Source organism: Pseudorca crassidens, chromosome 13 (genome assembly GCF_039906515.1).
Source record: "Pseudorca crassidens isolate mPseCra1 chromosome 13, mPseCra1.hap1, whole genome shotgun sequence".
Classification (NCBI taxonomy): domain Eukaryota; kingdom Metazoa; phylum Chordata; class Mammalia; order Artiodactyla; family Delphinidae; genus Pseudorca; species Pseudorca crassidens.
The window spans coordinates 27,725,405-27,748,061 of record NC_090308.1 but is presented as its reverse complement, the minus strand read 5'-3'; the positions used below and the strand labels follow the sequence as shown (position 1 = coordinate 27,748,061).

At 38.9% G+C, this 22,657-nt stretch overlaps 1 protein-coding gene across 16 annotated transcripts in view; it reads right to left on the bottom strand.

Moving 5' to 3' along the window:
- The window catches only part of AHI1 (Abelson helper integration site 1), a 219,174-nt gene that overhangs the window by 26,173 nt on the left and 170,344 nt on the right, over nucleotides 1-22,657 (bottom strand). For 3 of the 16 annotated variants that reach the window (XM_067702006.1, XM_067702005.1, XM_067702004.1), the window contains exons 27-28: nucleotides 10,957-10,999; nucleotides 8,377-8,426 (exon numbers count right to left, since the gene is read on the bottom strand). In XM_067702006.1, coding sequence (XP_067558107.1) covers nucleotides 8,377-8,426; nucleotides 10,957-10,999 — 93 coding nt within the window. Of the gene's footprint in view, nucleotides 1-8,376; nucleotides 8,427-9,913; nucleotides 9,998-10,748; nucleotides 10,847-10,956; nucleotides 11,000-22,657 lie in introns of those variants that run through there. The other 13 variants (XM_067701995.1, XM_067702002.1, XM_067702008.1 and 10 more) reach the window with 8 other exon arrangements.

The window sequence follows — 22,657 nt, the reverse complement described above, 5'->3', positions numbered from 1 at the left end:
GTGTGTGTGTAAAAGAGCAGGAGATTCCTTACTGACAAAGAAGGGGTGAAGGGGTGAAAGAAGGGGTGAAGTTTATGCATAAGAAAACAGTGATATCCTGACCTGTGAGATGGGGAATGCAGCTTTTCAAATGGTGTAACAGTAACATAGAAAACAAATATTTTGTGGATGAGTGTTTAGTAATTCAAGTTATGTTAGAAAAAAGAAAATACAAAAACAATGAAAAAAGGGAAATCCAGAGAATGGAAGGCAGTGTCCCCTTTCTAGGATGTCTAGGAATGGTGGGAGACATCACAACAGAGCTTGAAAAAGGTACAAGAGTTTCAAAATCAGGCAATAAGAGGACTGAACAGTGACTGCTGTGGACTGAATTGTATTCTTTCACAGGCTGAAGCCCTAACCCCCAAAGTGAATATATCTAGAGATCGGGCCTTTATGGAGGTAATTAAAATTAAAGGAGGTCATAAGGGTGAGACCCTAAGCTACAGGACTGGTGTCCTTATAAGAAGAGGAAGAGACACCAGAGAGCTCTTTCTCTCCACACATGCACAGAGGAAAGGCCATGTGAGGACACAGCAAGAAGCTGGCCACCTGCAAGGCAGGAAGAGAGGCCTCACCAGAAACCAGCCCTGCTGGAACCTTGATCTTGAATTTCCAGGCTCCAGAACTATGAAAATAATATTTACATTGTTTAAGCCACCCAGTTGGTGGTACTGTTACAGCAGCCCGAGAAGACTAATATGGAGATGTCTAAGTAAGTAAAATGAAGTCAGATGACTGAGAAGGAAAAGGCTCAGAAGCCACAAAGATGAAAGAACAAATAAAGTACGTCTAGAAAGGAGGAAAATGATGAGAGAGAAAGGAAAAGTTGAGTTCTGAAGCAAAAAGCATCGATAACTTACTGCCTATCTCCAGGGAACCTACAGCTTAGCATTAAAGTAAAAATTCAAATGTCTGTGGATGCCAGGGTGACAAGGAGAGCGAGGAAAGCAAGCCAGGAATAATACAGCAGGACCCTGGTAAACTGGAGAGTGGATGACTCATCTTAGGGAGGAGACCACTAACTCAGCTCCAGTGGATGGAAGCCAGCAAAGAATGTGGAACTGTGGTCCAGAACTTCAGAAGAAATAAGAAATCTACATTTATGTGAAATCTTTGTATTTGGGCAACTGGTAAGATTACAGACACAGTGGACCTGGACTGTATCTTGCTGGCAGGCCCAATTTAAAAAATATATATATATTTTTGGTCTGTGCATTCCCCCACCCTGTAGAGTACCCTGCTAGTCTCAGGGTATTCCAGGCACTTTCATGCAATTGTGCCTTAGCTCCTGCCATACTTCTGACTTCTAGGTCCTTTTCTTTTTGTTCACACTGTCTCTACATGGTTTTTAAGACTTAAATGCTATCTTACATCTTTGGCTTTCCCTGATCACTGTGGGAAAATCAGACCGTGTGATCCTCTCCACCTTTTCTTTCTCATAATGTACATATGATCTAACAGAAAGCTACCCTGAAAAATACAACATCTGGACTTTTGCTTGCATCCAAGAATAAGTAACAGGGACCAGATTTACTGCTCACCTAAAACAACCAAAAAAATTGGGCAAAACATATGAAATAATTTTCAAGACACTGAATCCTAAGCAACAAAGGAAAGTGATACCCAAGAAATGGAAAATAAATGAGATGAGCCCTATGACTGCCCAGCTTACTGCCTTGAGAGCTTCCAGGCCACAGCACAGGGGGATGGGGACTGTGTGGAGCCTGGTGGGCTCCCTGAGTGAGTGCTAGGAGTCTGAGGAGACCAGGTAGGCTATAGTTCACAGACTACCAGAGAGGAGACAGCTTCAGAGTGAAAGAACTTGGAGACTTGCAAAGGTTCTCTTCAAGTATTCAGCAGAGTACAGGTGAGAATATACAGCGGAGGAAATCTCCCGAGGCCAGGGACAGTACCTATTCCCATCAGCCAGGATGGAAAACCTCAAAACTCAGAACGCATTGGGTAGAATACCCAAAAGGGATTTGTATCAGTAGTGAGGAATAATTAGCCCTAGATTAAACACAGTTCAAGTCCCACCTAACAAATCTAGAAAAAGAAGCACAAATTAAACCCCAAAGAAGCAGAAATAAAGATCAGAGTGGAAATCAATGAAACAAAATAAATAAACAATAAAGAGAAATCAACAAAACAAAGCTGTTCTTTTCAATAAAATTGATAAACCATTTGCCAGGCTGACTGAGGAAAACAGAGTAAAGAAATAAACGATCAACACTAGGAATTAAAGAGGCAACATTATTACAGATTCTTTCAATATTAAAAAGATAATGGGGGAATATTATGAACAACTTTATGTCAACAAATTCAACCACTTGGATGAAATGGACAAGTTCCTTGAAAGATACAAATTATCAATGCCTATATGAGAAGAAATAACTTTAATGGCTCTACTTCTATTAAACAAATTGAACTTGTAGTTAAAAATCTTCCATAAAAGAATACTTCAGGCCCATGTAGCTTTACTGGTGAGTCTACACAACATCTGAAGAAGAAATAGAGTGACATCAGTAAAAACGGTGGTATAAGGACTTCTGAAAAATTTCTGCTCCAAATAGGCTATGAGAAAACTGGCAAGTATAGTTAGAATCAACTTTTTTAGATTCTGGAAATTAGCCAATAGCATGTAGTAACCTGGAGAATGTTTATTCAAGAAGAATGGTTGACACTTGGTAAGAACAGTGAGCTTTGTGGCATTTTAACTTACCTTATCCCATCCCCACTGTCTGGCTCTGTGGGTACCTTGAAAAAGAAGAGCCTGCGTTTATGGTGAAAGCCAGCAACCTGGCATCCACTGGAAGGAGCAGAACAGGGCTGGAGCTCTTTCAAATCCTCATTCCCAAGGAATTGTCATTATCTGACCTGTGTGGTGGTTTCCTGGAAGATACCACTTGTAAGGCTGTCTGCATTTGACTTATCTTAGAGCTTGCCTTTTCCCTGGGAGGCAATTACAATTAACTTCAGGGCTGCATGAGTGGTGGATAACAGTAGGCAAACAACAGACTAAAAACTTCAAAGGAAAAGCTGGGGGAATAAGCTGTCCATGAGGGTTTTGAAAAGCTCAGACTTAGTCCTGGGAGTCTAGAAGGTCTTACACATGTGTAGGGCTGTGTGCATGCACAGGAAAGACCTGAGAAGGCCTTAAGCCCTCACCGCTGGCTGACCTTAACACTCTATGCTAACAGGAAGTGAAGGCTAAGACAGAGGTGTCAACTGCCTGGCTGGGTGTTGAAGGTGTGCACAGCACACACAGAGCCCCTACCTGGTAAGACTGGGGGACCTACTGGTTCCAGGTGTTTAAGGAAATCGGTTTCCAATTATTAGCTGATCACTAATCTAACTGAGCAAAGACTCCTGTGGACAAACACATTACAACTAAAGAATTAAAGAATTTGTTCAGAGACGTTAACAAGCAACGAACAACTACAATAAGTAGCAACAACAACAAACCCCGGGGAGGGGGAAAAATCTAATTTCCAGAGTTGTCACATTATAGCATTCAAAATATCCAGTTTTCAATAAAAGGTTACAAGACATGCAAAGAAACAAGAAAGTACGCACCATACAAGGGAAAAAGCAATCAACTGAAATGGTCCCTTAGGAAGCCCAGACATTGGACTTTCTAGACAAAGACTTGAAATCCACTATTATAAATACATTCAAAGAACGCAAGAAAAACATACTTAACTAACGGGAAGTATGGGAACAACAGCTCATCAAATAGAGAATATCAATAAATAAATAGAAATTACAAAAGGAAAAAGTAATATCATATCCTCACAGACTCTTCCAGAAAACTGAAGAGGAGAGAATTCTTCTTAAGAATGGCATTCCATGAAGCCAGCTTACTCTGATAGCAAAACCAGACTAAGACAGTACAAGAAAATAAAACTACAGACCCATATTTCTCTTGAACAAAATACAAACAACTCTAAATAAAATTTTAGCAAATCACGTCCACCAATTTATAAAAAGGGTAACACGCCATGACAAAGTGGGGTTTATTCAAAGAATGAAAAGTTGGTTTAACATTTGAAAACCAATGTAATTTACCATATTAGCACATTTAAAAAGAAAAATCATATGATTATCTTAGTAGGTGCAGAACAAGCATTTGACAAAAATCCAACATCCATTCCTGATACAAACTCTCAGCAAACTAGGAAATGAAGGAATAAAGGGCATTTATTAAAAAACCTATGATGATGTACTTAGTGGTGAAAGACTGAATGCTTTCCCACTCACTTCCCTTCAGGACAAAAGAAGATAAGAATATATACTCTCATCATTTCTATTCAACATTGTACTGGAGGTTCTAGCCAGTGCAGTAAGGAGGGAGGGAGGAAAGGCATCCAGATTGGAAAAGAAGAAGCTAAACTGGCTTTTATATGTATGACTGTCTATATAGAAAACCTGGTGAAGTCTACCAAAAAGTTATTAAAACTAACAAGATAGTTTAGTAAGGTAGCATGATACAAGATCAACATACAACAATCAGTAGTATTCCCATAAATTAGCAACAAACAATTGCAAATTGAAATTGAAAAATAGTACCATTTACCAATGAGATATACAGGAATAAATCAGCCAAGTATGTGCAGGACTTATACGCTGAAAACTAACAATCAGTGTTGAGAGAAATTGAAGAAGGCCTAAATAAATGGAGAAATATTTCATGTTAATGAGGCAGATGACTGAATATTGTCGACATGTCAGTTCTCCCCAAACTTATCTTTGGATTCAAGGCAATACAAGTTGGGATTCCAGAAGCCTATGTTGTGGAAACTGAAAAACTTATTCTAAATTGATGAGGACATACAAAGGACCCTGAATAGTTAAACCGACTTTAAAAAAGGACAAGACTGGAGGACCAATAATACCTGATTCCAAGACATATTATAAAACTACAGTAATCAAGACCGTGTCTTACTGGTGTAAAGACAGAAGTAGATCAATGGATAAGAATATGTCCAGAAACAGACCTACCCTTATAATGACAATTGATTTTCAATGAAGGTGTAAAGACCATTCAGTTGAGACATGGCTGTTTTTTCAACAAATGATGCTAGAACAACTGGATATCCAAATGCAAACAAAACAAAACAGAATCCTCTGATCCAAACCTCACATCATATACAAAAATGAACACAAAACAGATCATAGACTTAAATATGAAACCAATTTGAATTATAAAACTTTTACAAGAAAACATAGGAGAAAACCTTTGTAACTTTGGCAAAGGTTTCTTAGATACTATACTAAAGCATGACATATAAAAGAAAAAAATTGACAAATTGGACTTCATCAAAATAAAAAAAAGTTTGCTTTTCAAAAGCTACTGTTAAAAGAATGAAAAGGCGTAACAGAGACCGGGAGAAAATATCCGCAAATCATGTATCTGATAAAGAACATATTTAGAATATATAAGGAACTCTGTGATGTCACACTCCTGACAATGGATAATTCTGATTTCAGAAAGGGCGGGGAATGGGAGGAGGAGAAAAAGGCTGAAAAGTGAATAATCAAAAGAAGAAATTTTAAAAAAAAGTTGCAAGTAGTAGGGTATTTTAGGGGAAAAAGGTAAACTAATTTCTTCTCATGAAAAGAAGAAGAAATTGAAGAAGTCTGGAATAGGATTATTATAAAGATGGAAAAATATATAGTGGAGGAGAGATCGGATACTTGGAGTTAACACTTATGGCTGCACTACATTAAGAAGAGATTGCATTCATTCATTCATTCAGTTCACATATGAGGGTTCACAAATAAAGGCCTTTAATATTATTGACCATCTGAACTAACTTCTCTCTGACCAAACCTGTTAATGAAATAAAACATTCTATGTTTAAAAAAAAAAACCCAACAAACTCAAGATAAAATATATTAGTAACTAGGGAACACTAATACTAATACTAATGGATTATAACATATTTGTGGAAGCTTCGTTACAAACTCTGACTTGGGCAGCAGATCATAACATCATAGGGGCATGAGATATAAAAGGTAAAAGTTTAAGACTTTCAAGAAAATGCCTTTAAATTAACCTATAAAAGTTTCTTCTTGGTATCTTTTTAAGGTAAGAGAGTGTAGCTTTATTAAAATGTGTAAAAACTGTTTGCACAGAAGTGATTGACATTTCTGAAAAAAAATTAAAAAGTATAAATGAGACAAGAAATTCAAGTGGAAAGTGGTGAGAGGCAGTCCTATGTGGCTCATTTACAAAGTTTGGTCAACCAACTAATGAGCAGATGTTAGTAACTGAATGGCAAGGCTGCAAAGAAACAAAAAAATTAGCCTCTATCCATTTACTTGGGTACAATGGACTCATTTAAGTAAATTAGAGAAATAAAGAAATGACATACTGGGCTATAGTATTTCCACCTTCAACTTGCCTACAGTTCTTAAGTCATGAGAAATGTATCTTAATTCATCCTTACTTCTAAGAAATTATGAGTACAGGGAAAGCCCAAAGGCTTTAGATGAACTTGAGCATTTAGACATATCTGAACTTCTCATGAAAATTTATTTTCAGAAGTTTCTTAAGCGCTCTATGTTCAAAAAGAGAAGCCAAGCTACCCTGACAGCCTTAGAAACAAGCTGGGATGGTTTTTGAGGCTTTTTTGAATTTTAATCTGGAGAGCATTATGTGGATCTCTCTGTCACCTGAAAATACGTATCCAAAGTAGTCAGAGTGACTACAGAACCTTTCATTCACATATTAGATAAAAGTTCTAAAAAATTTTATTAAAATGTTCATAGAGAGGACTGTTCCCATAATGTATTAAAATATGGTCATTTTTGATTGTTGAAACGGAGTTTGTCCTCACTGATCCAGCGTATTTTTTTACGTGGGTGATCTGTCACTGAGTATACTCCTCAGAGCCAGTTATTATGTGATCAATTATTATGTAAAATTTCAATTGTTCAGAGATCGGAACTGAAAACATACCTGGCAGATATAACAAAAACAAAAAACTGAAAGACCTGGGATGTGTATTTGTGTCGTGTGATAGGCAGAGAGAAAGCATGGAAAGAACAGCAGATTGGGAAACACAGGATCTGTGTTCTGGCACTGGGTCTGCCTCTTACTACCTCCCTCAGATCATGGTCCTCCACGTGCAAAAGAGGGGTCAGAGCAGTGGTCTGCAAGGAAATGGGGAGACTCAAATGTGATAATGTGAGTGACTGTGCTCTGATGTAATACAGGGCTATATATAATCACATAATCATCAATATAATTTTCTCTCTCAAAAAGAAAGATTTTTTAAACTTACAAAAAGATGACATCTTACCAAGGAGGCTAATAACTCTGAATATAGTATAAAAAACAAACACACACACACCCTGGTAGTCTGAGAATCAGGAAACTTAGGTCTTGCTTGGTTCAAGCGCTGACATAAATGTGCCTTGTGACATTTGCACAAGGTCTTTCCTCTTAGTTTTCCTGAATGTAAAACAGAGGGAATGTAGAATTTCTAAGGGATCTTCTAGGTCATGATTCTGTGACTCTTAAAAATACCATTTAAAAATTCTATTTGTCTTTCATCTGTAGAATGAAATATTATAAAATAATGCACGGTTTTATCTGATAATGCCTGTAAATTAGAGTGTCATGTAAATCGGAATTTCTGACCTGGAAGAGACATATTCTAAATGTCAAAGTGCATAGCAGGGTTAACGAATAAATATTGGGTTGGCCCAAAAGTTCATTCGGGTTTTTCTGTAAGACATTATGGAAACCCCTGAACTTTTTGGCCAACGCAATATTTTCCTGAAGGACATTCAGCAGGGATTCTCTGTGTGCACATGTGTGTAGGCATGCACCCAATGTGGGGACAGTGGCGGTGGGATGGGAGGGCACAGCAGACACCTGAGCTGTTCAAGGTTGTTACACTCATGTGATAGTTTGCTAGTGACGTGTGAATATGAAGTCAGGGCTTCAGATTATGTACAAACTCATCTGCAATGATAAAAATTGAGAAGTGCTTTGCAAAGGTTTTCGGTGTTTTTTTTTGAGGTTTTCTATTTATGTTATTAAGTAATATAGCAAGTATCAAAAAAATACAAAAACTTCCTAGAGATCTTTTAAAATAAATACTTCAAAACTTGCTCATCTACCTTAGGCATTTCTAAGACATATACAATGATAATGTTTTGGGTATTAGCTTTTTTTCTTTAATGCCTCGAAATAGGCATTTCATAATTTTTTTTAGTGTGGTATTATGAAGAGGGAAATGGATAAATTGTCCTTAAAAAAAAAAAACAAAAAAAACACAACTATTTATCACTGCAAATTATTTAGGAGGAAAAGCTGCTTACTGTGTCATAGACTCTGAGCCCGGTCTGAAATCCTGGGACTTGAATGACTGCTGTGAAAGAAGAACAAAGAGTAAATCACAAATCACAGAAGGCAACACAGGCAATATTCACACGCTGAAAACCCACCAACTAGATGAATGAGGAGAGAGCATGCCTGTTCTGAACACAAGTGTCTATCGGCATGTCTATCACAAGTGTCTATTCACGCCCATGGAAAACCAAGGAAACAGCTCTCCAGATTGGTTAAGCGCTCTTCATAAAGAAAGTGAGCTTCCAGGTGTGTGGCAAAAAGAGTCAGTTGTGAGTCAGCCTAAATTAATTCGGTAATACTATGTTATATTACTTAAGTTCTAAATTTACCTTTCAACACTGCATCTTTCCTTTGTAATCCTGTCAGTACACTGTATTTTCATGGTGTTACTCACTGAACTATGTGTAAAATTTTGAATCTGCAAGCTCTTTAAATCTTCTACAAAATTTGCTTAGTATGTCTGTTTTATTAATGGCACCTCCATAAGAAAATCAAATAAGCACTTTCAGCGGTGCCAGATTATACTCTGAGTGTTAGACGGTTCCTCTAGAGTTTGAACATTAATTCCAAATGAAAGGATACTGTGGAAAATGGTGGTTGATATGAGACAGTAGTTTAGAAATCAACTTAATCTTGCTATAAGACAGACTTGCAATTTTTTTTTTTTTTACAGATAATTACATGTTATGGGAAGGATCTACTTAAAATTCACATAGAAAATATAAATCACTACTATGTTAAAGTTTTGAATTACATACAAATGAAAGAGATATACCATATCTACCTAATTAAAATTTTAAAACCCCAGAAAACAAAAAGCCAAAATGAACTGAAAGACAAGGAGTACAACTATCTCTTTCAGTCTTAACTTCTTTGAGTAACTACTGCTTTCCCAGTCTTATCTCTACTGAAACTTGTTTGCCTTTTTGGATTTCCTCCTTCACAATCAGATTTCAGCAAGATTTGGCACTGAGTCCCTTTAAACAAGTATTACTTTTCTTATCATAAAGATTTCAAGAGGATTTTGTACTTTTCTGGACCATAATTATGTAATATTATTGCCGGCTATAGACCTTTAAATCAAGCATGTAATGAAAACAACAGTTAAAGGGCAAGGAGACTTAGTGGCAAAACCTGAATGTGGTAGTAAGTGAGCCTATTTCAAAGAACAACAAAAGAACCAATCTCGGATTTTTCTCAACTATTTGAAGATGATCTGACTCAGTTAAAATGTGTTTGGGGAAAAAAGTACAAACACATAGAAAATTTAAATTCAAGGACTAATGCAGACTGCAGAATAGTCTACCTGCCCTCAAACCCATAGAGCAAAAGAAAACCATCAAAACCTCTCAGAGAGCATCAACTGTAACTGAATTTCTTCAGTTTTTTCCCCAGACTTATGAAATAAATTCCAAACACAGCCAACAGATTAAAGGTCAGATGCTTCTTTTACATGGTCTAAGTATTACTTCTCTCTCTTTGCCCAAGGCAAGAGCAACATCTTACCTTAAATACATGTATGTACAGTTGGCCCTCAGTATCCAAGGGGGATTGGTTCCAGGACACTCCCACCTGCACAGATACCAAAATCTGCAGATGCTAAAGTGCCTCATATAATGGTGTAGTATTTGTATATAACCTAACAACCTCCTGTATACTTTAAATCATCTCTAGATTACTTATAATACCTAATACGATGTAAACGCTATGCTAATAGTTGTAAATACAATGTAAATGCTATGTAAATAGTTGCCAGCATGGCAAATTCAAGCTCTGCTTTTTGAAACTTTCTGGAATTTTTTTTCCAAATAATTTCGATCCCTGTTTGGTTGACTCTTTAGATGTGTAGCCCGTGGATAAGGAAGGCCAACTGTATATGAAATGTTGTAAAACTACTGGATTAAAAAAACCCAACATAATGGCTCTAATCAGAATATAAGTCTACTCCAGAGGTTGAGGGAAGGGAAGTCAGACTGAATTATACATCACTGTTACGTCAGCGTTACTTTTCCTTTCTTGTTGTGACCCTGACTAATGAGTAACAACATATTACTACGTGCAGGTCTTACCAAACCTGCTTCTAGTAGTCTCTTCATATGAAATGGGTGCTGTGATGTCCTCAGAAAGTCTGTCTTAAGCAGGTTAAACATGCTTCCTGCCCTGTTTCCTACTGTATTACTGCATTACTGTAGCGGGCATATCCAAGTCCTTTTTCATGTTCAAATGCTATGAATCACAAATTAGTAGGAGATCCACATTACAAAGTCTTGACACTGATTTATAAAAGGACACCACTTATTTCTTTAGGACCAATACTTCACTTCTCAACACCTTTACTCACTCATTCCTTGGTCTCAGCAGCAGCGCGCCATATGGGTATGGAGGCAGAAGGAGAGGGAAGAAGGAGGTGTCTCTGTGAGCTGTTTTGTTTCACTTTATCTTTAAACAAAAAAGCCCAAGGCTATGAGACAATCAGCCCATAAGCACCCGCACCCCCCATCAAGGCCAAGGAGTATGATTGCCCTTCTTGCCCTTTTGTCCCCACACACCTCTCAGCTGTTTTGTGAACTTCATTTCCTCTTCATGGATACCCTTGATTTGGAGAGGAGGGGATAGAGAGAGGAAGATGAGCAAAGCAAAGGAGTTGAATGAAAGGATCAGAATCCGGAGACTCTTGCTTCCCAAACCCTCACAACTTCATAGTGATATTTTTAAGTTTAGATGCAGTGAGACAAACGTGAAAGGAATGATTAATGGAATGATTTTCAGTGCCTCCAGTGATTACATGGAGATTTACCAAGAAGAAACAACTCATAAATAACTTTGGAAAAGAGAAATGGGCCATGCAAACAACTCCCCCAAATATTTCTATAAACTTGAAGCATGAATGTAAAATTAAGTAAATGTTCAATCTATGTTTGTTGCAGCAGCACACCAGCTTTAAATAAGGCAAATTTATGATATATTAGAACTCTATTTTTAAAGCTATTTATATACCTCCTGATATCTACCTTTTCCAAAGAATTAATATCTGCAATTGTTTTATATCCACTTTGTAGGAATTTTTATTTAAAAGAAAAAAACCCAACAACGAGGGCCGTCGGTTAAATTCTAATCCTGGTTCTGTCATTAACTCTCTATGGCCTCAGTAAGCCACTTAACTTCTCTTGAGGTCTGTTTTTCTTACTTGAAAATGTACAGGAGGTGCTCAGAATAAAAGCATGAACTATCATAGCACCATTCTTATATTTTACAGATGAGGAAATGGAGGCCCGGAGTCAGCAAGATTACAGAAGTAGCCTGAAGGTTACAATCCTGTTTTTCAAACTGGTTTAAAAGCAAAACTAGTTTTCAATACAATTTTGTTTGAAAGCCTCACATACAAACACTGAAAAGTAGAATTTCTCTAGGTGAAGCTAGGTTTGGTGGTCTGGCAAACCTGGCCTCCCCAGACCTACCCCACAGAGCCCTGAGGAGAGAGTTTACAAACCACTCGACTAGATAAGCTCTTTCAGGTTTTCTCTGTTGCTAAAATTATGTTTCTGGGAGCATAATTTTATGACTTTAAATATTCATACAAGTTTGCTGTTGATTCTTTGATTTTAGAATTTATTGTTGATTATTTGAGTTGTATTTGACGCTAAATCCTCCAATTATGCTTTTCCTTAAGGACAAAATATTCCTCTGCATTAAGATGCAGTTTCTATAAGTATATTAAAACAAAAAGTAAAGGCCTTCATCTTGATTCATGATTTGTAGTTTGGGATACTAATTATGCCAATTAAAAACGACAACAACAATAAATACTTAACGGAAAGCCACTCTAGGGGCAAGGCACCGCGCTACGTGCCCCGGAGATACAAAGCTATAGGCTCCGAGAGCTTATACTCTTAACAGGGGGAGGCATGGAGACAACCAACAAGGCAGAGGGAGATCCACATTATGATAAAGGAAAAAAATGTGCAGATATAAAGGAACAGAAGCCTTGAATTGCAACTGGAGGCTTTTGAGAAGGATTCTCAGAAGAGGGAGCATTTAGCTGTCTCCTAAGGGATAAACTGAATTTCTGATAGTTGGCGTAGCACAAAAACTATACAGCTGGAGAAAACAGGGTAAGCAGAGGTTCGAGGTTTTGCGTCTGCAGGGCAGCATACTCGGGAGGGTGATTTGGGAGATGAGGAAAAGTGGGTCAGAACTTCTGTTCAATCTCTGAGGGATGAGAGCTAGATTAAAACCTAAGAGATTTGGACTTCAAAGACAAATACAGCATCAGCTAAGATGTCTGAGCTGGTAAATCACAACTTGATTTCTATTTTAGGAAGGTACCTCTGGTAGGCAGGTAAACGGTGCAGTAAAGACTGGAGAATGGGAGCGTGGAGACCTCCACAGGTAGGGGCTGGGGGGCTGGTTCCAGCAATCTCCTTCCCAGGTTCCTCCCCCTCAGTGCACTCTTTAAAAAAGCTGGTGCTCCTTAATGTCTTCTACCCTTTAGTTCTGTACACTCCTCTGTTCCCACGGATTCGACAGGTATGTTTATGCTAAAGACTTCCAAATCAATACCCAGAGCCTGGATCTCCAGTTTTCTTCAAAATGATTTGGCAATCGTTAGTTTTCAGCAAATCTTGTAAATACGGTCGTTTTTCTGAACATACACTTGGAACCATCCATCTTCATCAGAACTACCTCGCAAGCCTGAGTTCTCAGCAAATCTCTCCCGAGCCCCCTGGCTGCTGCACAGGTGCTACACACAGCGCAACTTACGCTGAAGTGCCCTTCTGCTTTTACACACTGATGGTCACGTTAGAAACCTAGGTTGCTCCTTTTCCTTCACATGGATTTCCTCACCAAACCCTACTTTCGCATTATGGCTGGCTTGGATTGCTGCAACCGCCTCTCCTGGTCTTATTTCACTGCTTTTTTTTTTCCCCCCTTCTCAGAGCTTAGAGAATGAGCTTTTGAAACAACTGATTTGATCATGCCATCCTCCATGTTTTAAATCCTCCAATGGCTCCCCAGTATCTTCAGGATCAAATCCAGCTCCTTAACATGCCATACAAGGATCTTCTTGATCCCATCTCCTCGTTCAGGTTCAGCTTTCTCTCTTTTTAACTTTGCAGCCTAGGCTCCAGCCATGATGAAATATTTGTGGTGGCCTGTGTGCCATGTCTTCATATTTGTTCAGTCTGCCTGGAATGCTCTTCCTCCCATAAAACTCAATTTAGAAATCAACCCCTCTGGAAAGCCTTTCCTGACCTCATTAAGCTTGGGTCAGGGGCCACTTCCATTTGCTCCCCTGCATTTCATATAGAACTCTACCAAAACAGACTTTTATGCTGTAAAACCCCCGATATTTGACTGTTCTTTCAAGAGAGAAGTCCTTAAAGGTGAAGGTAGATGATGATTCCATAACACACTGGAGTAGAGAAGAAAAAAATCGGGTTTTTAAAAATTGATTTGGTTTTGGGCACACTGGACCAGAGATTCCAGAATGACACCTTCATGAACGTGGAAATTTCTAGTAGGCGGTTAGAAATACACTTGGGGAATTCAGAACAGGAGCCGAAGTTACAGATGTAGACTTTGATACATCTGAAATACCAAAGTAATATTTGAAATGATAGGGGTAGAGGATAATCCAGAAAAAAGTGCTAGAGAAAAATAAAAGACATACAGCATGTAGCTTGTAGAAGGCTGGTATTACAGTGGCAGGCAAAGCCAGAGAACGAGAGAGAAACAGGAGAGGTAAGCGCACTGTTACAAACATTAAGGAAACAGAAAAAAGCAGGGGTGTTAATGACCCAGAAAGCTGGCATACGGAGGATTTTTTTACACGGTCTGTAAACTGCTGGAAACAGTCCCTCCCTCCATCGGGTGCTTTATCCCTTATCCCTTCCCCTATGACCAGCTGGTTTTTCAGTTTCTCTGATGAGCACTTCTAGCTACTTGAGGGCTTCTGCACAAGCTGTTTCTAATGCCTCAAATGTATCCTCCTGCCCCCCACCCCCTTACAAAAACCACCCCATCCACTTCTCACCACAAGGCCTCACAGCTTCCCTTCACTGTCCTTTCACTGCTTATGTTTTAGTTTTATGACTCATTAATTACAGTTATTTTCACTCATTAGGCTGTAAGTTCTGTAAGTGGAGGGACTATTTCTGTTTAATTCACCATTACGCCATCCAGACAACATTCTATCACAGTGCCTGGAAAAACAGCAGGCATTCAATATATATGTGTTAAATGAATAAACTATAAAGACACCAAAGGGGTGGAGGAGTGAGGATGCAGATCATTGGTTGAGTGAGGCTAGAAAAATGTGGGAGGGGAAAATGACCAAAAATACAAGTGGAGAGGTCGGCCATAGAAAGGAGGGCACTTCTTTCTATGATCTGAAAGCAGCTGGAGAAGGAAGGGGAAGTAACAGAAATACAGAGAAAGCAGGGAGACAAAGTCAGCCTGGAGTAAGAGGTTACGTGGACCTTACCATGACCAGGCACTGTAAAGCATGGGGTAGGGAGTCAGTCAGGAAGAACAAAAAGATGATCAAGACCACGGGCCTCACTGAGGCTGGGAACCACAAGTAAGACACAGAGACAACCACCACAATTCTGTGCTTTTCTTTAGCAATGATGAATTCCAGAGTAGAAGTGAGAGAAATGGACAACTGGTTTACCCCCAGACCTGGGGACTGGTAAGACCTGTATGCCAAGTCACACCAAGTGCCATATGTATACGACATCAAATTGCTAAACAAGTGCTGCTTCCATGCATTTATTTCCTGGTGATCTAAGTGAGCTGGTTTGGGGAGAGTGAAAACTGATGGCAGATAACCAAGAAGGCAGGAAACATCAGAATGCCACCACTCCCCCTTTTGAAAAAAGATTTCTGCAAACTAAAGAATCATTTGGGTCACCCACTGCCTCTTTTGGGACTGGACTATTCCCTAGTGATGGGCGATAAGGGAAGGAAACTGGAGAGACTGAAGGAGACGTGGCAATTTTACCAAGCCCACTGCAGCCCTCTGCACACTGTTGACCATCTGCCCGTGAGCAACACCATCACTGCTGACGTTCGACAGGGTCAGGTCTGATTTGGAAGGTTAATACACACCTTAGTACAGCTGCTCCTATTTCTTTGCCTGATCCTTCCTTCATTCAGTAAACGTTTACTGAATACCTGCTTTGTGTCTGATGCTGGGGATTCAATTTTAAACGAGACACAGTCTCTGCCTTAAAGAAGTTATGGCCCTTTTATTCCATCCAAAGACAAAGAAAGGAACTGAAGAAAAAAGTCGTGGGCTTCCCTGGTGGCGCAGTGGTTGAGAGTCCGCCTGCCGATGCAGGGGACACGGGTTCGTGCCCCGGTCCGGGAAGATTCTACGTGCCGCGGAGCGGCTGGGCCTGTGAGCCATGGCCGCTGAGCCTGTGCTCCGTAACAGGAGAGGCCACAACAGTGAGAGGACTGCGTACCTCAAAAAAAAAAAAAAAAAAAGTCGTATGCATGAGCCATGCTAGGAATATAGTAGGTTACACTTTCGATCCAATTTCCTATGCCTGACCTTTTCCTTCTTCATCTTTACTATAAAGACTTACAGGTTTTATAAAACGACTGTGTACTTTTAATAGTTTCAAAATACAGCTAATCCTCATTATTTGTGGATTTCCTATTTGCAAATTTGCCTACTCACTAAAATTTACTTGTAACCCCCAAATCAACGCGTGTGGTGCTGTCACAGTTGAATACATGCACTGGCGCAGAGTGGTGACACATCTGAGCTGCCCAATGCACATATTCCCAGCTGAGGGAGGAATGTTTGTACCTCCCAATGTCTTGCAATGTTTCTCATGCTCCGTCTTATTGTTTCAGCTCTCAAACAGTAAACAAGTGCCCTTTTTATGATCTATTTAGTGCCATGTTTTTCACATTTTTGTGCTCTTTGTTGGTGATTTTGCTGTTTAAAATGGTCCCTAAGCATAGTGTTGCAGTGTTGTCTAGTGTGACTAAGTACAAGAGGGCTGAGGTGCCTGTCCCACAGATAAAGTATGTGTACTAGTTAAGCTTTGTTTAGGTGCAAGTGACAGTACATGAGTTCAATTTTGATGACTCAACTGTATTAAATTAAGTGTCTTTAGACAGACATACACGTAAAACAAGGTTATGTATTGACTGGTTGATGAAAATCTTGTGACCAGAGGCTCTCAAGAACCTAATCCTGCATTTCCTCTAGGAGCATTGGTTTAGAATTCACTAATTCAGTGTTCATGGTGAATTTATAAACATAATTACTGTAAATGACTAAAATTGACTGCGTATTTTTAGGCATGGCTTCTGTGCATCCACCATATTACTATTTTACTGTTCTTACTTGCTACCTTTCCTAATCTTATTCCTTGACAAATCTATGAAGTTTTGGGGAGCTCTGTCTCAATCGAATTGTAATCATTCATAGAGAATATCCTACACGTCCAGTACTAAGGTGGGAACTCGGGGGGGAATATGAATGTTGGAAAGTTGATTCCTGTTGGTTTCACATGGCTGTGTGTAATGGCTTATAGACTCATATTTAGTCAGGTCAATTGGAAGTTTATAGCCTGAGATCAAAGGGCCTGAAGTAGATATGTTATTCCTTCGATGAGGCTGGAAGAACATTCTCTAGCAAAATTCCGTAACTCTGTGTCTACAAAGGAGCTTTCACAAATATAAAGGAGTATCTCCCAAAGAGTAGCACGTTTAGGGTAGAGTCTGGGCACTGATATTTTCACACAAGTGCCCAAGGTGATTCTAAGGCCTAGCTGTTTGAGAACTCCTACTCTGGCATATAACAAACCAATAAGCTGTGGGGGTTGGAGAGCTCAGGACTGATTCCTGATCTCTGTGTGTGAAGCTGACTTTGCTTAGTAGCTGGTAAGCATGGAATGGTGTGGTCCCTGTCAACTCCTCCCATTCCTGCCTTCTCCCCTTCCTCTGGTTTGAATCTCAATTCTTACCAGCACTATCCATCAAGGATTTCAAATTCCCTCCCAACAAACAACATTAAACAGACACAGTAACTCTCAGGCTCGTAATTTATGGAGGGCAAAGATATGTATAGGAGAAGTTCAAGATGGCGGAGGAGTAAGACGTGGAGATCACCTTCCTCTCCACAAATACATCAAAAATACATCTACATGTGGAACAGCTCCTACAGAACACCTACTGAACACTGGCAGAAGACCTCAGACTTCTCAAAAGGCAAGAAACTCCCAACGTGCCTGGCCATGTGGCTGACAGAGTCTTGGTGCTCCAGCCAGGTGTCAGGCCTGAACCTCTGAGGTGGGAGAGCCAAGTTGGGACATTGGTCTACCAGAGACCACCGGGCCCCACGTAATATCACATGGCAAAAGCTCTCTCTGAGATCTCCACCTCAGTGCTAAGACCCAGCTCCACTCAACGCCCAGCAAGCTACAGTGCTGGACACCTTATGCCAAACAACTAGCAAGACAGGAACACAATGCCACCCATTAGCAGAGAGGCTGCCTAAAATCATAATAAGGCAACAGACAACCCGAAACACACCACCGGATGTGGTCCTGCACACCAGAAAGACAAGATCCAGCCTCACCCACCAGGACACAGGCACTAGTTCCCTCCACCAGGAAGCCTACACAACCCACAGAACCAACCTTAGCCCCTGGGGACAGACAGCAAAAACAATGGGAACTACGAACCTGCAGCCTGCAGAAAGGAGACCCCAAACACAGTAAAGTAAGCAAAATGAGAAGACAGAGAAATACACAGCAGGTGAAGGAGCAAGGTAAAAACCCACCAAACCAAACAAATGAAGAGGAAATAGGCAGTCTACTGGAAAAAGATTTCAGAGTAATGATAGTAAAGATGATGAAAAATCTTGCAAACAGAATGGAGAAAATACAAGAAATGTTTAACAGGGACCTAGAAGAACTAAAGAGCAAATAAACAATGATGAACAACACAATAAAATTAAAAATTCTCTAGAAGGAATCCATAGCAGAATAACTGAGGCAGAAGAACAGATAAATGACCAGGTAGATAAAATAGTGGAAATAACTACCGCAGAGCAGAATAAAGAAAAGAAGAATGAAAAGAACTGAGGACAGTGTCAGAGACCTCTGGGACAATATTAAACGCAACAACATTTGAATTATAGGGGTTCCAGAAGAAGAAGAGAAAAAAAAAAGGGGACTGAGAAAATATTTGAAGAGATTATAGTTGATAACTTCCCTAATATGGGAAAGGAAATAGTCAATCAAGCCCAGGAAGCACAGAGAGGCCTATACAGGATAAATCCAAGGAAAATCACACCAAGACACATATTAATCAAACTATCAAAAACTTAAATACAAAGAAAAAATATTAAAAACAGCAAGGGAAAAGCAACAACTAACATACAAGGGAATCCCCATAAGGTTAACAGCTGCTCTTTCAGCAGTAACTCTGCAAGCCAGAAGGGAGTGGCAGGACATATTTAAAGTGATGAAAGGCAAAAACATACAACCAAGATTACTCTACACAGCAAGGATCTCATTCAGATTAGACAGAGAAATAAAAACCTTTACAGGCAAGCAAAAGCGAAGAGAATTCAGCACCACCAAACCAGCTTTACAACAAATGCTAAAGGAACTTCTCTAGGCAGGAAACACAAGAGAAGGAAAAGACCTACAAAAATAAACCCCAAACAATTAAGAAAATGGTAATGGGAACAAACATATCGATAATTACCTTAACTGTAAATGGATTAAATGCTCCAACCAAAAGACATAGACTGGCTGAATGGATACAAAAACAAGACCCATATATATGTTGTCTACAAGAGACCCACTTCAGACCTAGAGACACATACAGACTGAAAGTGAGGGCATGGAAAAAGATATTCCATGCAACTGGAAATCGAAAGAAAACTGGAGTAGCAATTCTCATATCAGACAAAATAGACTTTAAAACAAAGACTATTACAAGAGAAGAAAAGGATACTACATAATGATCAAGGGATCAATCCAAGAAGAAGATATAACAATTGTAAATATTTATGCACCCAACATAGGAGCACCTCAATACATAAGGCAAATGCTAACAGCCATAAAAGGGGAAATCGACAGTAACACAATCATAGTAGGGGACTTTAACACCCCACTTTCACCAATGGACAGATCATCCAAAATGAAAATAAATAAGGAAACACAAGCTTTAAATGATACATTAAACAAGATGGACTTAACTGATATTTATAGGACATTCCATCCAAAAACAACAGAATACACATTCTTCTCAAGTGCTCATGGAACGTTCTCCAGGATAGATCATATCTTGGGTCACAAATCAAGCTTTGGTAAATTTAAGAAAACTGAAATCATATCAAGTATCTTTTCTAACCACAACTCTATGAGACTGGATATCAATTACAGGAAAAAATCTGTAAGAAATACAAACACATGGAAGCTAAACAACACACTGCTTAATAACCAAGAGATCACTGGAGAAATCAAAGAGGATTCAAAAAATACCTAGAAACAAACGACAATGAAAACATGACGACCCAAAACCTATGGGATGCAGCAAAAGCAGTACTAAGAGGGAAGTTTATAGGAATACAATCCTACCTTAAGAAACAAGAAACATTTCAAATAAACAACCTAACCTTACACCTAAAGCAATTACAGAAAGAACAAAAAACCCCCAAAGTTAGCAGAAGGAAAGAAATCATAAAGATCAGATCGGAAATAAAAGAAATGAAGGAAACGATAGCAAAGATCAATAAAACTAAAAGCTGGTTCTTTGAGAAGATAAACAAAATTGATAAGCCATTAGCCAGACTCATCAAGAAAAAAAGGGAGAAGATTCAAATCAACAGAATTAGAAATGAGAAAGGAGGAGTAACAGGTGAGACTGCAGAAATACAAAGGATCATGAGGGATTACTACAAGCAACTATATGCCAATAAAATGGACAACCTGGAAGAAATGGACAAACTCTTAGAAATGCACAACCTTCCGAGACTGAACCAGGAAGAAATCGAAAATATGAACAGACAAATCACAAGCACTGAAATTGAAACTGTGATTAAAAATCTTCCAACGAACAAAAGCCCAGGACCAGATGGCTTCATAGGCGAATTCTATCAAATATTTAGAGAAGACCTAACACCTATCCTTCTCAAACTCTTCCAAAATATAGCAGAGACAGGAACACTCCCAAACTCATTCTACGAGGCCACTATCACTCTGACACCAAATCCAGACAAAGATGTCACAAAGAAAGAAAACTACAGGCCAATATCACTGATGAACATAGATGCAAAAATCCTCCACAAAGTACTAGCAAACACAATCTAAAAGCACATTAAAAGGATCATACATTATGATCAAGGGGGGTTTACCCCTGGAATGCAAGGATTCCTCAATATATGCAAATCAATCAACGTGATACACCATATTAACAAATTGAAGGAGAAAAAGCATATGATCATCTCAATAGATGCAGAGAAAGCTTTCGACAAAATTCAACACCCATTTATGATAAAAACCCTCCAGAAAGTAGGCATAGAGGGAACTTTCCTCAACATAATAAAGGCCATGTACGACAAACCCACATTCAACATCATTCTCAATAGTGAAAACCTGAAACTATTTCCACTAAGATCAGGAACAAGACAAGGTTGCCCACTCTCACCACTGCAATTCAACGTAGTTTTGGAAGTTTTAGCCACAGCAATTAGAGAAGAAAAAGAAATAAAAGGAATCCAAATTGGAAAAGAAGAAATAAAGCTGTCACTGTTTGCAGATGACATGATACTATATGTAGAGAATCCTAAAGATGCTACCAGAAAACTACTAGAGCTAATCAATGAATTTGGTAAAGTAGCAGGATACAAAATTAATGCACAGAAGTCTCTTGCATTCCTATAAAATAATGATGAAAAATCTGAAAGTGAAATTAAGAAAACACTCCCATTTACCATTGTAACAAAAAGAATAAAATATCTAGAAATAAACTTACCTAAGGAGACAAAAGACCTGTATGCAGAAAATTATAAGACACTGATGAAAGAATTTAAAGATGATATAAATAGATGGAGAGATATACCATGTTCTTGGATTGGAAGAATCAACATTGTGAAAATGACTCTACTACCCAAAGCAATCTACAGATTCATGCAATCCCTATCAAACTACCACTGGCATTTTTCACAGAACTAGAACAAAAAATTTCACAATTTATATGGAAACACAAAAGACCTCGAATAGCCAAAGAAATCTTGAGAAAGAAATATGGAGCTGGAGGAATCAGGCTCCCTGATTTCAGACTATACTACAAAGCTACAATAATCAAGACAGTATGGTACTGGCACACAAACAGAATTACAGATCAATGGAACAGGATAGAAAGCCCAGAGATAAACCCACGCACATATGGTCACCTTATCGTTGATAAAGGAAGCAAGAATATACAGTGGAGAAAAGACAGCCTCTTCAATAAGTGGTGCTGGGAAAACTGGACAGCTACATGTCAAAGAATGAAATTAGAACTCTCCCTAACACCATACACAAAAATAAACTTGAAACAGAATGTAAGGCCAGACACCATCAAACTCTTAGAGGAAAACATAGGCAGAACACTCTGTGACATAAATCACAGCAAGATCCTTTTAGACCCGTCTCCTAGAGACATGGAAATAAAAACAAAAATAAACAAATGGGACCTAATGAAACTTAAAAGCTTTCACACAGAAAAGGAAACCATAAAGACGAAAAGACAACCCTCAGAATGGGAGAAAATATTTGCAAATGAAGCAACTGACAAAGGATTAATCTCCAAAATTTACAAGCACCTCAATATCAAAAACCAAAGAACCCAGTCCAAAAATGGGCAGAAGACCTAAACAGACATTTCTCCAAAGAAGATATACAGATTGCCAGCAAACCCATGAAAGAATGCTCAACATCATTAATCATTAGAGAAATGCAAATCAAAACTACAATGAGGTACCATCTCACACCGGTCAGAATGGCCATCATCAAAAAATCTACAAACAATAAATGTGGAGAAAAGGGAACCCTCGTGCACTGTTGGTGGGAATGTAAATTGATACAACCACTATGGAGAACAGTATGGAGCTTCCTTAAAACACTAAAAATAGAACTACCATGAGACCCAGCAATCCCACTCCTGGGCATATACCCTGAGAAAACCATAATTCAAAAAGAGTCATGTACCAAAATGTTCATTGCAGTTCTA